Source organism: Phytophthora cinnamomi (assembly GCF_018691715.1).
Source record: "Phytophthora cinnamomi strain GKB4 chromosome Unknown Contig46, whole genome shotgun sequence".
In the NCBI taxonomy this organism is placed as follows: Eukaryota; Oomycota; class Peronosporomycetes; order Peronosporales; family Peronosporaceae; genus Phytophthora; species Phytophthora cinnamomi.
In genome coordinates this window covers 108,897-129,263 of record NW_027150979.1, presented here as the reverse complement: position 1 = coordinate 129,263, position 20,367 = coordinate 108,897, and the positions used below count along the sequence as shown (strand labels likewise).

At 54.8% G+C, this 20,367-nt stretch overlaps 12 protein-coding genes across 13 annotated transcripts; 5 read left to right on the top strand and 7 right to left on the bottom strand.

Annotated features, from left to right (window-relative positions):
• Window positions 1-11: 11 nt before the first annotated feature.
• On the bottom strand, window positions 12-2,110 carry IUM83_12601 (Sperm-tail PG-rich repeat; the record flags this gene model as incomplete). The annotated part of the gene is made up of 4 exons (XM_067937237.1): window positions 12-187; window positions 1,286-1,691; window positions 1,768-1,838; window positions 1,906-2,110. The coding sequence occupies 4 exons, from the start codon at window positions 2,108-2,110 to the stop codon at window positions 12-14; spliced, it is 858 nt and encodes a 285-aa protein (XP_067790439.1).
• A 94-nt stretch (window positions 2,111-2,204) lies between these two features.
• Window positions 2,205-2,905, bottom strand: IUM83_12600 (Centrosomal protein of 164 kDa; the record flags this gene model as incomplete). The annotated part of the gene is made up of 2 exons (XM_067937236.1): window positions 2,205-2,769; window positions 2,835-2,905. The coding sequence occupies 2 exons, from the start codon at window positions 2,903-2,905 to the stop codon at window positions 2,205-2,207; spliced, it is 636 nt and encodes a 211-aa protein (XP_067790440.1).
• Window positions 2,906-3,638: 733 nt separating this feature from the next.
• IUM83_12599 (putative palmitoyltransferase) lies at window positions 3,639-4,910 on the bottom strand (the record flags this gene model as incomplete). Its single annotated transcript, XM_067937235.1, has 8 exons — window positions 3,639-3,686; window positions 3,833-3,967; window positions 4,037-4,101; window positions 4,162-4,220; window positions 4,302-4,383; window positions 4,467-4,549; window positions 4,635-4,729; window positions 4,863-4,910. The coding sequence occupies 8 exons, from the start codon at window positions 4,908-4,910 to the stop codon at window positions 3,639-3,641; spliced, it is 615 nt and encodes a 204-aa protein (XP_067790403.1).
• Window positions 4,911-5,663: 753 nt separating this feature from the next.
• On the top strand, window positions 5,664-7,716 carry IUM83_12598 (CCT domain; the record flags this gene model as incomplete). The annotated part of the gene is made up of 2 exons (XM_067937234.1): window positions 5,664-5,882; window positions 5,971-7,716. 2 exons carry the CDS (start codon window positions 5,664-5,666, stop codon window positions 7,714-7,716), a joined length of 1,965 nt encoding a protein of 654 aa, XP_067790404.1.
• Window positions 7,717-7,895: 179 nt separating this feature from the next.
• On the bottom strand, window positions 7,896-8,402 carry IUM83_12597 (Pleckstrin homology-like domain; the record flags this gene model as incomplete). Its single annotated transcript, XM_067937233.1, has 1 exon — window positions 7,896-8,402. One exon carries the CDS (start codon window positions 8,400-8,402, stop codon window positions 7,896-7,898), a length of 507 nt encoding a protein of 168 aa, XP_067790399.1.
• Window positions 8,403-8,835: 433 nt separating this feature from the next.
• IUM83_12596 (uncharacterized protein) lies at window positions 8,836-9,387 on the top strand (the record flags this gene model as incomplete). The annotated part of the gene is made up of 1 exon (XM_067937232.1): window positions 8,836-9,387. The coding sequence occupies one exon, from the start codon at window positions 8,836-8,838 to the stop codon at window positions 9,385-9,387; it is 552 nt and encodes a 183-aa protein (XP_067790400.1).
• Window positions 9,388-9,453: 66 nt separating this feature from the next.
• IUM83_12595 (uncharacterized protein) lies at window positions 9,454-10,376 on the top strand (the record flags this gene model as incomplete). Its single annotated transcript, XM_067937231.1, has 4 exons — window positions 9,454-9,493; window positions 9,584-10,023; window positions 10,100-10,212; window positions 10,292-10,376. 4 exons carry the CDS (start codon window positions 9,454-9,456, stop codon window positions 10,374-10,376), a joined length of 678 nt encoding a protein of 225 aa, XP_067790401.1.
• A 42-nt stretch (window positions 10,377-10,418) lies between these two features.
• Window positions 10,419-11,043, bottom strand: IUM83_12594 (putative transmembrane protein; the record flags this gene model as incomplete). The annotated part of the gene is made up of 3 exons (XM_067937230.1): window positions 10,419-10,597; window positions 10,671-10,815; window positions 10,888-11,043. The coding sequence occupies 3 exons, from the start codon at window positions 11,041-11,043 to the stop codon at window positions 10,419-10,421; spliced, it is 480 nt and encodes a 159-aa protein (XP_067790402.1).
• A 169-nt stretch (window positions 11,044-11,212) lies between these two features.
• IUM83_12593 (Regulator of microtubule dynamics protein) lies at window positions 11,213-13,120 on the bottom strand (the record flags this gene model as incomplete). Its single annotated transcript, XM_067937229.1, has 9 exons — window positions 11,213-11,350; window positions 11,424-11,473; window positions 11,555-11,735; window positions 11,832-11,889; window positions 11,954-12,114; window positions 12,174-12,388; window positions 12,461-12,580; window positions 12,650-12,797; window positions 12,875-13,120. 9 exons carry the CDS (start codon window positions 13,118-13,120, stop codon window positions 11,213-11,215), a joined length of 1,317 nt encoding a protein of 438 aa, XP_067790394.1.
• A 279-nt stretch (window positions 13,121-13,399) lies between these two features.
• On the top strand, window positions 13,400-16,027 carry IUM83_12592 (uncharacterized protein; the record flags this gene model as incomplete). The annotated part of the gene is made up of 1 exon (XM_067937228.1): window positions 13,400-16,027. One exon carries the CDS (start codon window positions 13,400-13,402, stop codon window positions 16,025-16,027), a length of 2,628 nt encoding a protein of 875 aa, XP_067790395.1.
• A 380-nt stretch (window positions 16,028-16,407) lies between these two features.
• IUM83_12591 (NADH dehydrogenase (ubiquinone) complex I) lies at window positions 16,408-17,181 on the top strand (the record flags this gene model as incomplete). 2 transcript variants are annotated; one of them, XM_067937227.1, is made up of 1 exon in its annotated part: window positions 16,408-17,181. In XM_067937227.1, the coding sequence occupies one exon, from the start codon at window positions 16,408-16,410 to the stop codon at window positions 17,179-17,181; it is 774 nt and encodes a 257-aa protein (XP_067790396.1). The 2 variants fall into 2 exon arrangements, with proteins under 2 accessions (XP_067790396.1, XP_067790397.1); XM_067937226.1 differs by having other exon boundaries at window positions 16,678-17,181.
• A 359-nt stretch (window positions 17,182-17,540) lies between these two features.
• On the bottom strand, window positions 17,541-20,190 carry IUM83_12590 (Vacuolar protein sorting-associated protein 53; the record flags this gene model as incomplete). Its single annotated transcript, XM_067937225.1, has 2 exons — window positions 17,541-20,015; window positions 20,089-20,190. 2 exons carry the CDS (start codon window positions 20,188-20,190, stop codon window positions 17,541-17,543), a joined length of 2,577 nt encoding a protein of 858 aa, XP_067790398.1.
• Window positions 20,191-20,367: the final 177 nt, after the last annotated feature.

Here is a 20,367-nt window from a genome sequence, read left to right as displayed (position 1 = left end):
AATTAAGGTCTTTACCCACGCTTCTGAATAGGAGAACCTCGCGCCCTGCTCGGAGCAGACTTGCCTTTATCCTTGCGCATCGTTACGTTGAAGCTCTTCGTACCAACCGTTCCGGGAATCGAGTATGCCCCAGGTCCGACGGCCTCGGGCACTGTCGGCTTCACGCGAAAGCGTGCATCGTTCCCGACTGTCAAGCGAACATCTTTCGATCTCGTGTATCCAGCACCAGCATCGTCTGCAGTTTCCTTGTAGGCCCCAGGACCAGGTAAATCGCACACATCTTTCGTGTCAAACACGGATCTCTCTTGCGTTGAAAGGAATGGTATGCGTGGTGAGAGCAAGCTCGCACCATCTGAAGCTGAGACGCCCTCTATCACCCCCGGCGTACTCGACGCAACGGCGGAGAATCCCTTAGACACGTTGTATTGCCCGACGGCTGGAGTAACCTGATCACCTACACAGTGGACGTGGGGCGGTGCGTGTGGTGGTGCATTCTTCGCGAATCTGTTCGAGCTGGACTTAAACGCAGCCGAATTGAGATATTGAGTCGCGTTAAACGATCCGGACTCTGAATACGCCCCAGGACCTGGAGTGAATTCCTCAACATCCATGCGCTCCAACTCACCCCAAACCTGTCGTTCTGACGTGGTTCCGAACACTCCATTCCGACCGATGCATAATTTGCCTTTGACGTTGTGATTCAGCGATCGGGGTGTTTCACTCTTGTAAGCTCCCGGACCTGGTGCTGGAGGCGCCTTTGTGGGGGCCAAACAAGGACGCTCTGTAGCGCAAGAGAACCCAATCCCATCCGTGCGGTGTTGCGGAAGCGAGGCCCCGCTCGTTTTCCTGCCGAGTTGCTTCGACCCAGCGTATCGGCCAGCAGAGCTATACTTGCCTGGACCTGGTGTTGTAATGTACGTCGGATTGCTGAAGGGGGCGGTGACTTGCGAAGTCAGCTCCGTACGGCCAGTTGTGGATCCAAACGCCTCAGTTTTCAAGCCAAAACAAAACTTGTTCTGCTCTTGGCGGTATCGCTCAGCCCGCTCTTCTTTGGCAAGAAGTTCTTGCTCTCGGTCGGGGTCGTACACTCCTACAGGTTTGGGTGCCGGAAGAATTGGGACCTTGGAGGCAAACACAGCACTTTGTCGTGATCCTCGGTGCTGACTACGGCGTGCACCAATCCGTGGCCGCTGGGCTTCAGGAATCAATGTGGGTGATTTTGCGGGAGCTGGAGTCGTGACGGCCGAAGTCTCAGGCACGGGAATTGTGTTATATTGGCCTGGACCTGGCAGCTTCGTGAGCCTCTTGTTCTCCTCCCATACTTCACGCTTAGCAGTAGATTTTAGCGATGGCGCGACGTTCTTCTTTTCGTTCCATATCGGATTATGACGGCTATAGGCAGCAGGTCCCACGGTGTCCTGACCGATTCCCGAGTAAATCTCGTCCGGGGGTGCTTGCCGCTGGAGTTCAAGACCTACTTGCACGTAGCCATAACTCTGTTGTCGTTGCGGGATAGCGGGTACTGACGGTTTGACCAGGTGTGCAAATTTGTGTGCGCCTTGATGCTCTCGTTGGTTATTAGAAGGCGGAGATGAAGCAGGGCGCAGATAGCTCCCAGGTCCTGGGTTGTCCTGGACACTAGAAGCTCGAAAAATCGAGGACCCCGGGGCACTAGGTGCAAATCGAGAAATCTAAGATGGTGGACAGGGAGACACTTGTGAGTTAGTATGTAGTCGATAAATTGCACTGCCTTTTGTAAATGTGCACCTTCGTGGCGAAAACATTCGACGGTGGCTGACCATGCTGGTGGCGCGCTTCATCGATGTATGCCCCCGGACCTGTTCAAAAGCAAATACGTGTCAGTTAGATTGGTAAATGGCTAAACTCAAAGTAGACGGAGGAGACCTGGGGTTATCGCGGACGTGGTCTTGTTTTCGTTGAGGTTGCGCTTCTCCGATGTGGCGAAGCTAGAGAAAAGTGGTCGGCGTGCACGAACACCAAAACTGGTGATAACCTGCTCGGTTGCATACGACCCAGGGGCTACTGTAGCAGGTGTGGGGGCACCAGTTCCAAACGCCGACACCCGCTTCGACCGCGTGGTAATCGTCATCTTGGGACTCTAGCAGTATACAGTATTGGGGATACCACCTCGGCACGCTTCAACAAATGAGCAAGAAAACCATGCAGGAAAACATCTCTTCTATTTATGCGTCGATAAATTGGGAGGGGGTATCAAGATCCGCAAGTGGTTCGCACATTCGGCGAGCGAGGTCTGGGCGGTAGGAGGCTAGCTTGGTTTGAAGCATGGCAATTTCGTCCAGCAATTGGCGCAGGGAGACCCCAGATCGAGAGCGGTGAGGATCGGCGCAAAGGATTCGGCCAGATGCCGGAGCTGCTGCAGAGCGCCCGTGCGAGCGGAGCTCATATTTTGCCAATTCCTTTTGCAGACTCTCCATGACTGGACGAAGTCGACGCTCGTGCAGATCTAGCCACTGGCGGGTAAGGAGACTAGCCTGGCGCAACGTCGTGGGCCGTCCAAGCACAGTGAGGCGCGCGCCTTCATGCAAGTCCCAAACAGACAGCGGCACCCCCGTCACGGAATGTGCGATGTGCGAAATGGTAAACACGTTGGGTGAATCCTCGAGCACCACCTGAAAATGGCGCGTAGGAATGGAGAAGTAGAGCCGCAAACGGCATTGACGAGTTTCTCCTAGTAGCGACGTCTCTTTCCACCAACAGTGAAAGCAAAGAATTTCCAGTGCGGCAATGCTACAGCATGCATAGCGATGTTATAAGGTGACCGGAGAAAGACAAACAGTAGTAAGGTTACGTACTTCTTCATCGAGGTTTGTTTGTGCAGCGTGGCAGCATGCTCAAACTCTTGAGGATCAGCAGCCCGTGTCATTGGGTCAGCGTCATCATAACCAGCCCATTCGTTGTCGCCAAACAAGGGAACCAGAGGATGCATATCTTGCCTGGACTTGGTAACAAAGTTGTAGTAGAATGTGCTCGTCGGTTTCAATGAGTTCCCCGACTCGGGGGAAACAAGTTCCTCAAATGCCATCCAAGCGGACGCGTCACTATCCTGCTTATGGGTTGCCGATTGTTGCTGGTGGCGGACTATCTTGATTTGATCGAGGAAATAGCGCTCTCCACCACTTTCATTGTCATTCTCATGCTGTCGTTTAGGTGGATTGGGAGTGGTTGCAGCCTGCTTTATAAGCGGCAACAAATACGGTTCGCGACTTAAGTCCACATCAAAGCGGCGTGCGTGCGAATACAAGTCTTCGGGTGTAAGCAGTGCTGTAGGTGTCTTCGAGTCGGAAGCCATTGGGCTTGCAGAGCAGGACCTTTCTGGGAGACTGAGGCTAACGTGGGAAATGGGGGGTCGCTCAACACAACTCGATTTTTCACTCTCGTCGCCGCTAAAAATATTCAACAGAATGGATGATCAGGCTGACTTGACTCCTTTCTGATGATCGGCGTGCTTGGAAGTAGCCATTTTGAAAGCGAATATCTTGGTCTTGTAGCGTGGCTTCCATATCTCACGCCAGTTGGCGATTAACGAGTCGAGGGTATATGCATGCGTATATGGATACGCGTGTGACACGGACTCTGCAACGCTATCTGAGCCCTCGCTAGACGATGTGGCCGAAGTTGAGCGCACTTGCAATCGACGAAGTTCCCTACGCTTGAAAAATTCGTTGGTGGTGAGATTTCTGGACACCAAGTACAGGTGGAAACCAAAGAAGCAAACGAGTGCGACCCCCATGCCAACGCAGAGCACGAAGATCACAGTGACAGCAGCTTCAGCATGGACTAAGTACCGTACAATCACCATGGGCTCGCCTTGCACCACAGTGTGCGTGCTTTCATCCAAGAATTGCTCGCTGAGGAGTTGACGATACTCGTCAAATAAAATGGCGAACAGCACGTACGAGCCGTAGCCACACAATAGCACGTTAATCTGTCGCAGTGGCAAGATAAAAAAGTGTTCAATGACTTTTCCCCCGATTCATATTATGCAAACTCGTACCATGAGGAACCGGAGGAAGACCCAGTGGTTGCATTCGCCGATGCACGTGTTGAGCCACCCGCAATCTGGTCTCACACAAGCTTAATAGCCGTATTGGTGCAAATGTCAGCAGTTGCATGACGTACGGTGGTCGAAGCGCGGGACACACTTGTTGCAAACGGAGCAGTGCTTGGAGCGGGGGAGTCTAAAGTGACAAGAACAACGTTAGCAACATGAGCCTGTCGGAGCCAGTCAGGCAGTGACTAAGAATAAGACGACTACACACTTGATAGTCTTGCACGTCGGACACTCGCGCTTCCGGTAGAGGACGTTGTCGAACTCGTAGTTATCGAAGTACACTAGTGTTTCTGTCAGATGGGCAAAGGAGCTGTGAGGTGGGTGAATGCGTGACAAATGAAAAGATCAGGCTACTGTGCAAGTCGATACGTACGAGGGAGTAGGATCCCCGGAGACGACATGGACGCCACGATGAAGCTGTGCAGCGCGCCCAGCACCACCACGAGGCTCAGATATCTACGTGTAGTCGAAGCAGCAAGTGGCAGCGTTCGTCAGACCATCCTCGACGCAAAAGTGCTGCGCGACGACCGAGCAAGCGTACATATGAATCTCGCCGAGCAATTCATTGGGTAAGTGCGGCAGACCGGAGAAGAGGAAGGCGCTGTAGCCTCCCACCACCAGCACCAAGTAGAAGACCTGGGCACGCACGTGTAGCCATTTGAGAGCGGCGCCGTTAGCAGGGGATGGGTACACGACACGACGACAAAAAGATACTTCGCCACGTCGCGACTCGAGCTGGCGCGATCGAGGCGGTGTCCGCTTCACCGACCTGTTGCGCTGGCTGCGCGTAGGCGAGGAGGGCGCCAACGCAAGCCATGAGCGCTGACCTGTCCTGACTTGTCGGCAGCGCCACTTGCCCGAAGTCCACCGCCCGCTTTCGTTGCGGTGGCTTTGGTTGCAGTGAGTTTTATCACGGAAATTGAAAAAAAAATGAAAAGGACGTCTTGCATAAAACGACGACATACCCATATTTCCGAGCATTGTTGTCGATTCTATCCCAAGACAAAAAACACGATTGATTCGTTGATTCCCTATCGGCGTCGCAACACCAGCGATAACGGAACACGGTCCACATAAGTGATCGCATGTCATATAAGGTCATGCGATCATATTATATTACAAGTTTCAACAACCATGGATGCCGCTGAATAAGAGGAACATCTTTTGTTGTTAATGCAATTGTGGCGAATTTGATGGTAGGCTATGGGAGTTGACTCGTAGAACCGATTCTTGAGTATGTCGGCACTCGCGGGCGCTATAACGACAGTCTTGTGTGTCGGCAAGCCATACCAGCCCGGATAGGAATCTAGAGGCTCGCTCGTTCACTTCATTTGACCCAGGTTCCTTTTACCCATTTTGCCGAAAGAGCACGTTTTCGGTGCCGAAAACTGTAGCACCTCGGTGAGGGGCTAGGGGAGAAATTGTGGGCTCGCAGCCGCCCCCGCTCTATATGGCGCCAACACGCTGCCGCACAGAACCCGAGGCCCGAACCCCTTCGCCTCATTTCCGCACTTGCCAGGAGCTTCCCGTACGTCACCTCCGCCTCCAGCTCACCCGCCCGCGCGCAGTCATGAGCACGCGCGTGTTTGTGCGGCTGTACGACGGCGCCACGCAGCACGAGACCGACGACGAGGTGCTGGAGCTGCCGCCGCCGCCGCTCAAGTGGAAGGACGCCATCACCGCCATGGTGGCGGCCGTGGGCAAGCAGGGCGAGTACGAGGACGGCGTGACGACGCCCAAGGCGCGGCTCTTCCTGCTGCCCACGGAGGCCACAGGCATCGCTGCCGAGGTGCGTCTCTCTCTCTCTGTCTCTGTCGTTGCATTGACCCCTTCGTTGGGACGGAGATCTAACGGTTGCATCGCTCACTGCTCTACAGCTCAACGCGCGCTCGCTGCGCTTCGGAGTCCGCGAGAACGACCGCTTCGTCGTGTGTCTGCAGGGCGAAGACTACCAGCAGCCCAGCGAGCGACACCAAGCGCCTGCCGCGAATCCTGCGCCTGCAGCTGCTACTGCCACGACTGCCGCAGTCAATGGATCCTCGGCACGGCCGATGACGCTGTCCACGCCAAGCGCCAGCAACGCCACGTTGCAACCCTCCATCTCGCCCTACGCCAATGGACAGAATGCAGCTCCGTCCAGCAATGTTGCACCTTCTGGAGGCATGGGTGGCCCCCCCAGAGGCGGACTGGGCGGCGGCGCTCCGACGGGCAGCATGATGTCCAGCGGTAAGAAGGGGAACAAGCGCTACCGCAGCATTTCTGGCAAAATGGCTGCGATCAAGTCGCTTGGCGACAAGGGGATTATCTCCAATGAAGACCGTGGCCACCTGAAGGACTTGTTGCTGAACAGTGACTCGCCGCAGCTGCAAGCAGCGCTGGACAAGTACAACAACACGGGCGACTTCCAGGCTGTGAAGGACCTCCTGCTCAAGGAGATGCAGAACCCGTCCTCGAAGCGCAACACGGGCGACTGGCTGTCGGAGAGCTTTGTTAATGAAATCGCGCTCAACTTCAACTCAACACCACCAGCAGCCAAGTCGGAGCCCATGCCAGTGCAGAACATCAACGCTACTGGGCGGTTCAACACGGCGCCTGCGGCATTGACACCGTCGGCCAACTCCTACGCGTACCAGACGTCGAATCAATCCGCGCCTATGAACGGAGTCAGCTACCCGCAGAGTTCTCCTATGGCAATGAACCACTACTCAGCGTCTGCAAGCCTGGTCACTCCTACAGGCGGCAACCTATCAACTACCAACGGGTACTCTACAGCAATGCCCGTGTCATCGGGCTATCAGCCCACGACAGTCATGCAGCAGCAGCAACAATATCCCCCGCCCCAAGTTTCGCCAACAAACAACATGTACGGCAGTGTTGCTCCGCAAATCAACCTGCCACTTCGAGATCGCGCGACTTACCTGAAGCGTGGATATGAATCGTCGCCTGTTCACAACATGATGGGGATGACCCAGCCAGTGGTTTCTCCAGCGGCGTCGGCGCAGATGAGCATGAATGGCTATGGAATGCAGCAAGGGTATGGCATGAACCAAGGATCCTACCCTGCAAACGTTATCTATGCCGGAGAGCAGACTCAGTACGCCATGAACCCGTACATGACTGGTACCAACGGCGTGTATAACCCATACCAGCAACAACAACAGTACGCCATGAACCGGTATGCCTACGGCAGCATGCAACCGGATATGGGCTACAATTACTATGCTGCGGGCTACGGCTTTGGCAAGGCTCAACTTCGCGCCGGCCCTGGTGGAAAGTGGACGACTGCTCCACCGATGCCTTCGTACCCTCCTCCGTGCTCTAAGGAGGAGAAGAAGGAGAAGATTGCCAAGTGGTTGAAGAAGCGCGAGAATCGCAACTGGTCTAACAAACCTTCTTACCCTGTGCGGCACAGCATCGCCAAGAACCGCAAGCGGGGCGAAGATGGTCGGTTTATCACAAAGGCGCGTCTTGCCGAGATGGCGGCGGAGGAGGCAGCGGCAGCAGCAACCGCTGGGAACAGCGACGAGCCCCAGAAGGCGTCGCCTCCTGCATCTACGACTGAGGAAGCCCCTGTCACGTTGGTGTCCGAAACCACGATGCCGCAAGCTACGCCAGTGCCGTGAGGTTTTGCCGCGATAGATTAGTTGCTGTAATTCATACAAAGTATATTCAACCTCGACAATGATCAAAGACTTGATAACTGCTACCGGTATCATGAATTTGGTTGATATTTGTTGTACATCTCATCCAAAACGCTACGGATATTATATTGATGTTACTAGTACACGCACGACAACACCGTCTATAGAGGAAGCACGGCGGGACTGACGCCTACTGGCACAACAGGATCGGGCGTCTTGTCGGTCTTCATCCTCAGGTCAACCAGCTTCTGAAGGTTGTGGAACTCATTCTTTGAGCTGCACACCATTTGACCGTCCTCCCAGCTGTAGCGATTCCAGTTGAGGATTGAGATGGCCCACTGGTCCGTGACTTCACGTGTTGATCCAGCAAAGGTGATCGATACCAACTTGTCTGCTTCTGCAGGCTGCGGGGAACCACGACGGCGCACCGACGGAGTCCGCGGCTGTGCGTCAACGCGGAACTGGTTTGGAATCTGGTCGAGCTCGTCCGACGAAGGGAGCAGGAATACGTCAACCTTGGACCCTGACAAGGCGACAGCGCCGAGCAGCTCGCCACCCATGCGTGAAAAGTACTGCAGCATGCCCTCGTCGAGAATGCAGTAAACGATACGGACATCATCGCCATCTATCTTGAGCAGGTAACCTTCCACGTTGCCGCCGAAGCTCATCTTGAATCGGGAGTCTGAATGCTACTGTGGCTGGAAGGCAGACGGCTGGGCTTGCTCGGGCGCGCAAATAAGAATGTGGGGGAGCTTGGCAGGAGAGAACTAGAGGCAGAGTCAGCATGAACTCAAGAGAGAGATGCAAGTGGTTGGGGGCGAGCACCATGTGGTGCGAGGACGACATCAGGTGCTGGGAAGCGTGTCAGAAGTATAATTGAGGCATAAATGGCGCCAAAAGCAGCATTGCATTCCTGTTGAAGTTTTCGGGGAGGGAACAGGCTCTCTTCGTTTGCAAGTGAGGACTGGTAAACGACATGAACACCGTTCCGCTGTGTACGGCAGCAATCCCACCATGGTCGACTGAGGGTGGGTATCCGTTACGACTCTAGTTGCGCCGCTTCAGACCATACTTTCGCAGCAGGAACTCGAAAGCGCCAGGATGCCGCTATCGAGGGTGATCCGGCAGCGCGACTCGAATATGCCCGGCGACGGTCCGCCGCCGAACGAGTTGTTGGACGCCATGCGTTCGTACGGTGAGGGACACCAGGTGCAGGAGGTGCTGCATATTCTACTGACAAGGCTACTGGAGACCCAGCCGCTCGATCCGTTTGAGTTCCTCATCCAAACCCTTCAGAAGGATGACCAGCTGGACGCGCTGGAGAAGAAGGCAGCTCTGCACCGGTTTGACCTGCGGCGTGAAAAGACCAAGAAGCAGCTGGTATCGCAGCTCTACAAGCGTCTGGTGGCGCTGCAGCGCACGCAGCACAAGGACAAGGTCGAAGCGCAGGGCGTGCACCTTGCGCGCGGATTCCTGAGCGCGCAACTTCGGCTCGACGAGACGCGATGCCACATGAAGACGCTGTTCCCCAGCCACTACCGCGACCTCATCGCGTGGTTCCTCGCTCACGAAGACGAGCTACCTGTCGCCGTCGCCGTCGAGCAGTTCACGGAGACCTGCATGCAGATTTTGCGTACGCAGGCATCTGCTTAGGAACGATATCAATGTAGTACTTCGAAGTATGACATTATCTATTATACATCCACCACAAGCAGTGCGTTGCTGCCAAGAAGCTCGTACAATGCCGCATTGAAGGAAGGTGTGTGCGTGTTCCAGGCATCGGATGGACATCAGTTTTAGGAGGATTTATCCCTCAAAGAGTCTCAAACGCCTTTTGTTACAATGGAAGGGGATCTGCGGGCAGGAATGGCGGATGTGCCACGCGTACGCCGTGTGCGGGCCGCCGACCAAGGGCCCCTGGACTGGCTGGTGCCCTTCATCCCTCCGGTGTTGCGCGTGAATCGTGAGACGCGCGCTCAGATCCGCCGCAAGCTGGAGCAGCTGCTGTCGAAGGAGGCGCTGCAGGACGTTGTGCGCGCTCTCAGACCCCACTGGAGATCGCTAGCGTTGTATTTGCTGGCGATCGCGGTTTGGATCAGAGTATTGGCGTACATTCACCACAACGAACCCGAATTTGCCGTGGCCTACGTCATACTCTCGGGGTTCGCTGCGTTGGGCTTTCACCTCCTGGTCGGAGGAGAGGAACGGGCAGGCGGCATGAGCGCGTACTCGGTTTTCAATCGCGGTGCTCAGCGGATGCTGGGCACACTGTCAGCTGAACAGTTTGAGGTACGCAGCAGAGCTTGCCTAGATAAATGCCAGTGGTTGGGAGGATTTATCTTGCTCGTTACTTGACATGATGTAGAATGAGATTCGCCACCGACAGCCGGGGCACGAAGACGCTCCGAGTCCACAACGTGCTGCTCGAGCTCCTCACGCCTTTGACGGCCGAGACGATGAAGACGACGAAGACAACCCGTACGTTGTACTGAGATGTTGTTTGTAGTGAGACAAAGGACAATCCTAACCGAATTGGTTCTGTTTTCGTCGTGGACAGAGAATTGCTGGAGGCACTGAAGCGCTCTCTGCAGGAAAAGAAGCGCGAGGCACGCCGAGCGCGTCGCACAAGTCGTAGGAAGTGATTCTTGTTAAGTACAAAGCGTTTGCTCGCTTCCGCTTGCCTTCTAGAAACCCAGCGGGCATCGGCTGATGCGCTTCTTCGGGTTTCCATTCTCGTCCAGCTCTACCATCTCTGCTAGCTTCTCTGGCGAAATGGGAGGGTGGCCAGGAGGAAGGACAATCTCTCCAGGAGCAGCATTGGCCTTCCGGTTTGAGTATCTCAACATGCCATTCAGCACACCAACTGCAGTCGCAACGATCATGGGGGTAAGAGCTCGAACGTAAAGGCAAATCCCAACAAGCAGCGCGTAACGCACCAGCGATCAACACCGATCCTGTGACCATGGAGGGCGAGAATAGGCGCAACTGGGTCACTGACGTCAGTTTGTCGTCCAGGGCCACCATCGCAAACGACACCAGTCCCGACAGGGCCACAGTGCAGACGCCGGACGCTGCCATCAACTGTAGCATTGCAACACCAAGTTAGTATCCATTCACGCAGCGATCGGGTAGTGTAAAAGCCCAGATACGTACTAGAGATGCGTCGCCAGCCACGATCGACAGCAAGGACGGGCTCGATGGCGACGGCTTCGCAGGAGGCTCCAACGCGGCGCTACCAGCAGCCGGTTGCTTCGCCACCGCCCGCTGCTTCGTGGTCGCTGCGCTGTTAGATCCCAGGTCGACGCCCATGTCTGCTTCTTGCTTTGGTCCTTGGAGCTCTGCTTCCTGATGCTGACGTTGCCAACTGAAAAGGTTTGTGAAGTTCAGTTGGACTTCGAAGTATATGATGTTTGATAGTTTATTATTTGGAGCAGTTGCCGCAAAGTGCGTCACTTCAACTCGCGATGTGTTGAGCACTTCAGCTCAACTTCAGTTGCTTCATGAGTGCTGCGATGTCTTGAGCAACCTCTTCGTCCTCTTTCGTCTTCACTGGCACCGCCTTGGCCTTCAGCACCCAACTCGCGGCCTCCTTCGTTCGCTTCATTTTCATGTAAGTCTGAGCGCCAAAACAGAGGCCAACAAAGTGAGTGAACAAGCGGACGGTCAGACAGCATTGCAATAGATCGTACCTGCGCGAGAAGAAAAACATTTTTCTTCCAGAACCCGGGACTGATTTTCTCTGAAGATCGACGTCAACACCATCATACCATACATGTAAGCTGCGAGCAACAGGTACCTATCAATACTCAATGTAGCGTACCTGCTGCCTGGAAGTGCTGCACGGCTTCCTCGTACGTAGCAGTCGGGGGTGTCCCGAATAGTGCAGCTGCAGCGCGTTTCTCAATCCAAGTCATATCAGCAAAGGCCAAACACCACTGGCCTAGGATGTTGTGGGATGTGGCATCCGTCGGGTCTAGCTCGATTGCTCGTTGAATATGGTCCTATGGAGAATAAAACAGTTTAGCAAGATAGTACTAGTATCAGAGTCCTTTGATCGCAGATATCTGAAGCTGACGTTACTCGTCTGTAACTCTTACCCGGATGACATAAGCCCCCGCAATCTTCTCCTTTAGGTCGCGGAAATTCCCCATCGTGCTGTTTCCATGACGCGCAGTGCTTAGAAAAACTTCAAGTGTAGCATTTTCGCGTGCCGACTCACCTGGTCATGATCGCCATCCACTTGTTGGACGCTGCCGAGTCGCTGTTTAGAGCGTAAGCCTTCTCTGCGTCAGCTAGGCCTTCAAATGCTAGTGCTTTTTTCTCGTCAGGGCTGCTTTTCTCGTCAACGAGATAATTGCATGCACGAGCCAGACGCCAGAGCTGGGGAACACGTTAGACGACGCCTTCGCACTAGTGAGGTATCAGCTGCTCCTACGCACCATCTCGACGCTAGGAGGGTATTTGGATAATTCGTCTTTCAGATACTCTCGCGTCTGTGCGTGGTGCCCCTGCTCAAACAATTCGTCGGCTCGAGTGATAATCGACTCGATGTCTCCAGGAATACTGCTCTTCTCTTCTTCATCGCTGTTTTCAGTACGAGCAGGACGTGACGCTTGCTGGCCGTCTGCTTTGGTAACTGAGGAGGGAGCACTACCTGTTTCACAAGAGTAGCATCAGTATACGGTATACTGTATAATAAGGGGCCTTGAGGCAAGATGAATCCCACCGTCATGCTGTCGGATAAGCTCGAAATCTCTTGCATCATGGGGGAACACCGCTTTTTCCTCCAGAACTGGCACTTCTGGAGTTAGCGTCGAAGACCGCGTAAAAAGCTCCATGCTGGCGGCTGTATTCGACATCAATCCGGCACATCAGCATTCCTCGTGTGGCGTCCACCTCAACGCTGCCAACTTACCTGTAAATATTCCGACAGCAACCCACATCAGAGGCTGGAACATCGGCAGCCCCACGAACGAAAGCTCCTCGTCCTCGCTGTTCCAGGAGATGACCAGCGACACGACGGTGACCAGCACCATCAACATGAGTCCGAACACGGCCAGTAGCTGCAGAGCCACGACAGGCGGCAGTGAGTCAACCTGTAGCAAAAAAGCAATAGCAATGCACCCAGCCGACGCCTAACCATGTTCCGCCCTCTGTCGACCGCGAGCAACTGCTGCTCGCTTGCATCCGCCTCGTCCGCCTCGTCCTCCGACAGCCACTCGTAGTCCACGTCGTCGGCGTCCTCCGTCTCTGCAGCCGCGTGCGCCTCGCCTTCTCCATGGTCACGCACGCCTCGCGTCGCGAGCTTGTAGACGACCACCGCCGCCGTCGCGGTGCCCGCCACGGCCACCAGCGACCAGAGCCAGCCGCGGTAGTTCGGCGTCATCTCTTCAAGAAACCTCTTTGAAGATAAAAGGGGAATTTGCAATTTGGTCAGGTGTTTTGCAGTTTGGTTAGGCGTTTTTGCAATCAGTCAGCACTTTCGAAAGTTGGGAGTGCGGACTGATTAGCAAACGCCTGACCAAATTGCAAATTCCCAGTCAAAAATTTGACCAAATTGCAAATCCCCTTTAAAAAAAAAAATCGCCTAAACCCAAACCCTACATTTTACACGGGAAACGACCCAAAACAGCCACCCATTCGCCCAAAACAAGCGCCAGCGAACATGGGCGCGCGCGGCTCGGAGCGCTGCGGCGACAAGCCCAAGAAGCACAAGGACCGCGGCGTCAAGTTCAATGAGAAGCACACGCTCAAGTACGGGCTGTCGGTGTGCAGCCGCAACGCCAAGACGAGCGTGGTGGAGTCCGTCATGTGCAAGTTCTGCGTGGCGTTCGGCAAGGAGTCGGCGGCCGACGCGACACGCAAGCGGCGAGCCACGGCCAACATCAAGTACTTCCGGCAGCCCTTCCGCGCCGACCACTACCTGTCACACCTGGAGATCAACCACAAGCACAAGTGGGCCGAGTACGAGCAGTCGTCCAGCCCCGAGAAGGAGAAGTTCTTTGCCGCGCACATCGAGGAAGCCACCATCAACTCGCTTGCGATGGCGCAGCAGCAGATCCTCGCCGCTCCGACGGGCAGCGTCAGCACCCCGGGGCCCGCTGCGGGCACCGTGGCTCCAGCCGTGCAACGTATGGGCCCCGTGCGTCTGCCGGCCTCGGAGATCGAGAAGCGCGTGGTGGACGAGCTGGTGGGCGACATGTTCTTCAACGCGAGTGACGAGGACGGACTCTCGAAGGAACAGGCGCTGGACGTCTTCCGTCGCAAGGAGGGGGCTGACAACTACGACATCATCATCAAGAACCAGCGTCTGTATGACCTCGCTATCAAGTTCGTGGCCTGTGGCGCTTCCTTCCGATTAGCCTCTCGCATGGTGCAGTGCACGAAGGAGGAGACCAAAATGGCGTGCTACGGCGGCTGCTCAGAGCACAGGGTAGCGGGCTATGTTCGTGCAGTGATTGCCAGCAATCTGCAGAAGATTGCACTTATGATGCGCTCCTCGTGGGCGTATGCGTTAGCCACAGATGCGGCCGTCCACCAAGGTACGTCCTACCTCGATATTCGCGTGCGCTTATGGCAAAACGGAGCGTTGCAGGACTTCCATCTTCTGACGCTGCCCACGTTCGACCAACACCCGGCGCCATCAATCATGGAGCACCTTGGCAAGTTCCTCGACATTATGGATTCAAATTGGCGCGGCAAACTACTCGGCACAACTACCAACGGTGGTGTTAATACGGGACGCAACACTGGTATGACAGGCAGTCAGCAGGGTCTATCAGCACGGCTGACGACAGTTGTGAATAAGCCCGCTTTCTACCTTATATGGTGCGGTGTACACCAACTGGAATTGGTGGTGAAAAATTGTGTGGCTTCGTTTTGCCAAAAAGCATTTTATGATGAGCTCGTGTCAGTTCTAGCTAACCTGCGCCAAGATCAGCAGAGCTCTCATCAAGAGGGCCCGTTATCCCCATTTGCCACAGAAGTCATCCCTGACGTTACAACTGCATTTTCCAGTACTCGTGGCTTCGCTGAGAAGCTGATGATAGCTCTGAAGTGGCTGATGGAACACCGGCTAGCTGTCACACAGCGACTACAGACCGCTTTCTCGACTTCTGTGCCGTCTGCTTCGTGGTGGGTATGCGTAGCAGTGGCACACCGTGTGATGGCTGAGATCGCGTATTTCATGAAGAAGTTGCTAGCCATGGAGAATGGTCCGAGCCTCGTGAGTGAGCAAGTTCAGGAACTCTGCAAGCTGGCATTGATTATGGCGGACGTTGTAGGCGCTCGACGGGACCTGTGGGAGTCACGAAACCCGGATGAAGCCTGCGCAGCTGGGTCCTTCCAACTTACCTTCCAGAATGCACAACAGTTTATTCAGAACGAGGGCGGCCCCCTGGCTATCGAGACGTATGACACACTTCGCGGAGTTGAACGACTGCATATTGCTAAGTCTGTGGCACACTTTGCTGTGGATCTGATTGCTGGCGTTGCCACCATCGCCCAAGAGGGACGACACTACTGCGCCGAAGACGCAGGTGTGCTGGTAAATCCGCCCGTCGTAATGCCCATCGAAGTGTGCGATATTGGGCAGGAAGCGTTCCTAAAGGTCCTGTGTGAGCAGGAGACGCGCTTGCGCGAAACTTTTTCGGACGACGAGATCAAAACCATTCAGAGTGAGTATGAAGAGTTCGTGTTGGCTGTGGGTCGCGAGCCGATTCTGGGAGGTGTACTCAAGAAGCACGATCGAGACACGGATGTGTCCTTCGCATGGTCCTGTGTTAACGGCAGGTTCCGCATGCTGCAAGAGTTCGTGGGCGGCTTGGCATCAGTGGTTCCTGACACGTCTGCAGGCACCTTAGCGTCGGATCTGACTTGGCTGAACTGGGAGAAGCCGGATTATCGCCAGACGATGATCGACTTCTCTCTCGAAGGCATTTTGCACGCAAAGCAGAAGATGAAGGTGGAGCTGGTAGATGTTTACTGTCTGCAGTCTGCAGCGTCGTCCAGTGCGGACGGGAGCATGTTGGGTAGTACACCTGCTACTCCGGACGTGGATCTCGCATCCACTTCTCCTGCGCATGCAGCCGCGGCGGCTGCCGCAGCGTCGCTAAATGCCAACTTGGTAACTATGCCCCTTCCTGCTGCAACGATGGCGATGCCACTTGGCATGCAGAGCACGATAACAGCGCAGGATATCGTGGGTCTCTCTGGCATGGCAATGCCCAAGACGGGGTCCACTGGCAGCTCGGGCGGCAGTGCCACCACTGATCAGCACTATATGCTCGTGTAAATACATGTAGTGCTCGTGTAACCTTCTGTGACGCCCTATTATTGATACAACAGCACGGTTGTGCTCGCTTTTTTTTTTCCGCTGAGGGCCATCTCAAGTTGAGACTCAACCGAAGCATAAGTTGCCGCACACATTGCTCGGCATCCAGATGTGGTGAAGTTTAGCATGAACTGTGAAGCTGTGGTAGTCCTCTCACAGCCACCAACAACCAATAATTAGCAATCTATTAGCAAAGTCAACACTCAAATTCGCATTTGTTTTAACGGTAAGAGTAAATTCTTATATACTGAGCATAAGCCAAGTCTTGATTGAAGCCCTTCCTTTACAGTGTAAATTACACCACCTCACTTACCACTTTACAGTACTGTACCTCTTCTGAGATGCAGAGGAGCGCGCCGACACGCTTGGTGCTGGTTTGCCTGCATCTCGCGTGGCTGGCGCTCGGGAAGGAGGTCTTTACGGGTAAAGCCACCACGTACGGCCTCGAGTCGGCGCTCGGCGGTAGTTGCAGCGCGCGCATGGCGCCGTACGGATTGAACTCGTCGCTCTTTGTGGCCATGAACTACGACCAGTACTATGAGTCATCCAGCTGCAGTCGCTGCTTGTCCATCACGGGCGAGACAGGCACCGTGACGGCCTTCGTGGCTGACCTGTGCTACGAGTGCGGCTACGGCAACCTGGACCTGAACACGGCGCTGTGGTACACGGTGGTCGGCGGGGACCCGCGCATTTCCGAGATCTCGTGGCACTTCACGCCCTGCCCTGACGAGCAAGAGAAGTTCTGCTGGAAGGAGGGCAGCAACGCGCAGTGGTTCGCACTTCAGGTGCCAAACTCGCGGGATGGCGTCAAGGCAATGGAAATCAACGGCGTGGAAGGCGAAGTCATCGGCGTAACTTCGTTCTTTCAGGTGTCTCCATCTGACGCTATCGACCTGGAGAACGTGAAAGTGAAAATTACGTCTAACGAAGGTATCACGTCCAAGGCGACACTCAAGTCTTCGGACTACAATAACTGTCCCATGACTGATGATTCCACGAGCCCCACGGCAGGTACGAGCGGTGACGTCACGACTGTGATTACCGACACGACTGGAGCGACTACGCACCTTACAGCGTGGCAAGCATACCGGCGTCGGAGAGCACAATTCTTTTAGCTCAACTCCTGTACTTACGACTTCGTAGGACAAGAAAACCAACTAGTCGCTTTACGGGTTGCATAATACCTGTACTAGCCAAATCGCGAAGAACCAGGTGCAGCCTAGACTCCTTCAGGGTGTTGTAGCGTTCGGCCGCCCGCCGACTGCTGGCTGGGCTCCTTGTCTTGAATATTTTGTTGATTGAGTCCGACGGCTCCACGTCCTGCGAGGCGATGGTCTTGCCCATCCGCATCTTAACAAAAAGATACGTCGTGGTGTTGTTATAGTTCTTGTGTGCGCTTGCTGGTCACGGAGTAAATTGGGGAATGAGAGAATGCCAGTGTCAGGGTGGCACCGCCAAAATGCGCTCTCGCAGTCTACCCCTGGTGGTGAGTGTTAGAATTGATCCCGCCGGTGAATGTGAACGGCACCTTGGCCAGATTCTGCATATTCTTCCTCCAGTTCTCCGTCATGTCGCTCATCTTGCCCTCCATTTCGGCGATCTTGCCCGCAGGCTTGCGCTGCATCCCCAGCGTCTCCAGGTACCCTGTCTGCTCGCTCTTTTTTAGCCCCTTCATGCTCATGATGCTCTGGAAATCCTCTGCAGTGCCCTCAGGCCACATGATCTTGAAGCTCTCGACCAGCATGTCGTTCGGCGTGCCAATGAGCTTTAACACGCTTTCCACTTTCGCGATCTCGTTCGTGACGAACTTAGTGTAACGCGACGGAATCGTCGCCGTGCTCGTTGATGATGCGGACGACGGGAACGCGTCGCTTGTCAGCACAGGTAGCTGGAGGAAGAGGGTCTTGAGCGCATACACATCCAGCAGCAGTTGCTGGGTTGCCACTTGGTTCACCTTTCGGCACTTCATCACAGTCTGAAGAATCTTCGGCACGAACGAAGCAGCGAACTTATCACAGAAATTCGTGAAGTACAGCCCAGAAAGCATTTGGCGCAACACCGGCACAAACCCGCGAAGCTTCTCGCCCATCTGTGTCACGTACAAACTTTCGTCGCCCACTGCCTCCCATGTCTGCCAGTTCACCTTGTGGAGCGCGGCGAGTTCGTCATCCAAAGACGTCTCCAGTCCGGCTACAATGCATTTCATTGCTGTAGCGCCTACATCGTGGAATGTATCAATTTCTTGTGATAGCTCAATCGCTTCGCTGAACGCCTTATCAATCTTGGCGCGAATGACTTCTTCAAGAGAAGGCAACGTTTCTGCGCAGTATTCAGCCGTGTTGATCACGAAGCACAGCTCTTCTTCCTGTTTATCACCAAGCTTTACCTTGTTGGTGGCACTACTGCTTGAGGAGTCAAGAGCACTAGTGGATCCCGTCGGAGCAGCGGGTAGCTTATCGAGAAGGCGCTGCGAATATAGCTGGAAGCAGCGCTTAAACTCGTTCTGGAGGTCGAAGAAAGTCTGCCCGTTAGTCAGCGCCGTACACCGCTTGATAGAGTTACGAATGTAGGCGAACATATTCACCGAGCTTGAAAACACGGGCAGCTGACCATTTCGATCCACAAGCTCAGCACTCATAACTTCGTTGATCATTTGCTCCATGTTCTTGCGCTCCAGAGCTACGTACGCTGTCATGAACGGATCGTAGGAGCGAGATATCATTCCTCGAATTGTCGGTAGACTCTGACTGTTATCACCAGTCAGCTCACCGTTCTTTTCCATTTCTTCCTCCAGCGCCTTGCGTTCCGCCTCACGCTTCTTGCGGCGATGTTTTCGCTTAATGCCTTCTGCAGAATGAGGATCAATAACATCGCCGTTCTCGTCGAGCTCCATCTCTTCCTGTTCTTCGCCTTCTACCACTCCTTCAAACCGCTGGGCCGCATCACGTTCAAACATTAGAGTTCGCTGCAAGGACTTGAGTAGCAGTGTAACATCCATTTCATCCGGTGTGTGTGCGCCAATCTGCGCAAGCAAATGCGTCCGTGTGCGCTCACAAAACTGAATACACATTCTACGGGCCATCCGCCAGTGCTTCGGAAACACAGCATTCAGGCGATCTTCGATAGAGCCGAGCAAATTGTAAAACCACGTGTAGCGCGTTTCAGCTTGGTGAAGACCGGCACACTCTCCCCCCTCGCCGTACAGCCTTTCGTACGACAGTAGCTGCTCGTCACAGAACACATGAATAAGCTTTTCTCGAGTGGCCTTACCTAGCGCATCCACAACTGCGCATGCCGCTGAGAGATTGGAAAACACCGCCTTCCGCTCTTCCTCAGAGGGAAAATTCTCCTCCAACGATTCCATTGGGCCAATCGAGCGAAAGTCGGCGAAGATCTGCCCCCCGAGCTCTTCCTGCAAGGTACGCACAGTCTTGTGCAGTTCGACAATCTTGCCGACGTTTGTGTAGCCGTCGAAGTGCGTAAACAGCTGGTTCACCGCTTCAAGTAGCGATGCAGCCTCGCGGTAATTGCGCTGGGAGGACATGAACTCCAGTTGGTCCACAGCGTTGACCAGCATGTGCAGTCGTTTGAGGGCCGTGAGCGTGGTCTGCAGGTGACGCTTGGCGTAGTCCAGCTGTTTGATGTCACGGCAAATTTCCTGCACCATGACCTCTGACTGCTCCGCCTTGCCTCGGATGTCATGGATCTTGTGGAATAGCTGCTGCGTCGCCATTTTGGCCTCCTTCAGGTCAACAAGAGCCTGGTGGGCGGCCAGGCTCTGGTCCTGCGACGCCTGCGAGAGCGAGTCGTCCAGCTCTTTCATGCGCACGCGCAGGCGGCTCACGAAGTCTCCGATGTCGCTCAGACTCTGCTCGTCCGGGAAGTTGCGGTTGATGAACTCGCGCGCGTCGAACTCAGGTCGGTCCAGCACGTCCTCCGACGGCAGCACCTGCTCACGGCAGCAACAGGAACGGCGGTGAGGCCTACTCGCCGGAGCGGAATCAAAGCTCGCAGCGTGTCACCTTGGCTAGCGTGTCTTCCACGTTCTGCGGGAGCTTCAGCGCGCTGCCCTCGGGCTCGCGGCTCGCGGCCGACGATGAGCCGCGCCGCAGTATCCGCTCCATGCTCAGCTAAAATGGCTCTCGGCTTGGGTGGGGCTGTTGCCTTTACATTGGCATATGATATGCAATTTGGGAGGCTTCCCTGAAACGGCAGCAAGCGTTGTTGTAGCTCACAGATGCAAAGCTTCACACACTACATCGTATACTTAAGTACATGTTATTGCCCAAGCACATTGCCCA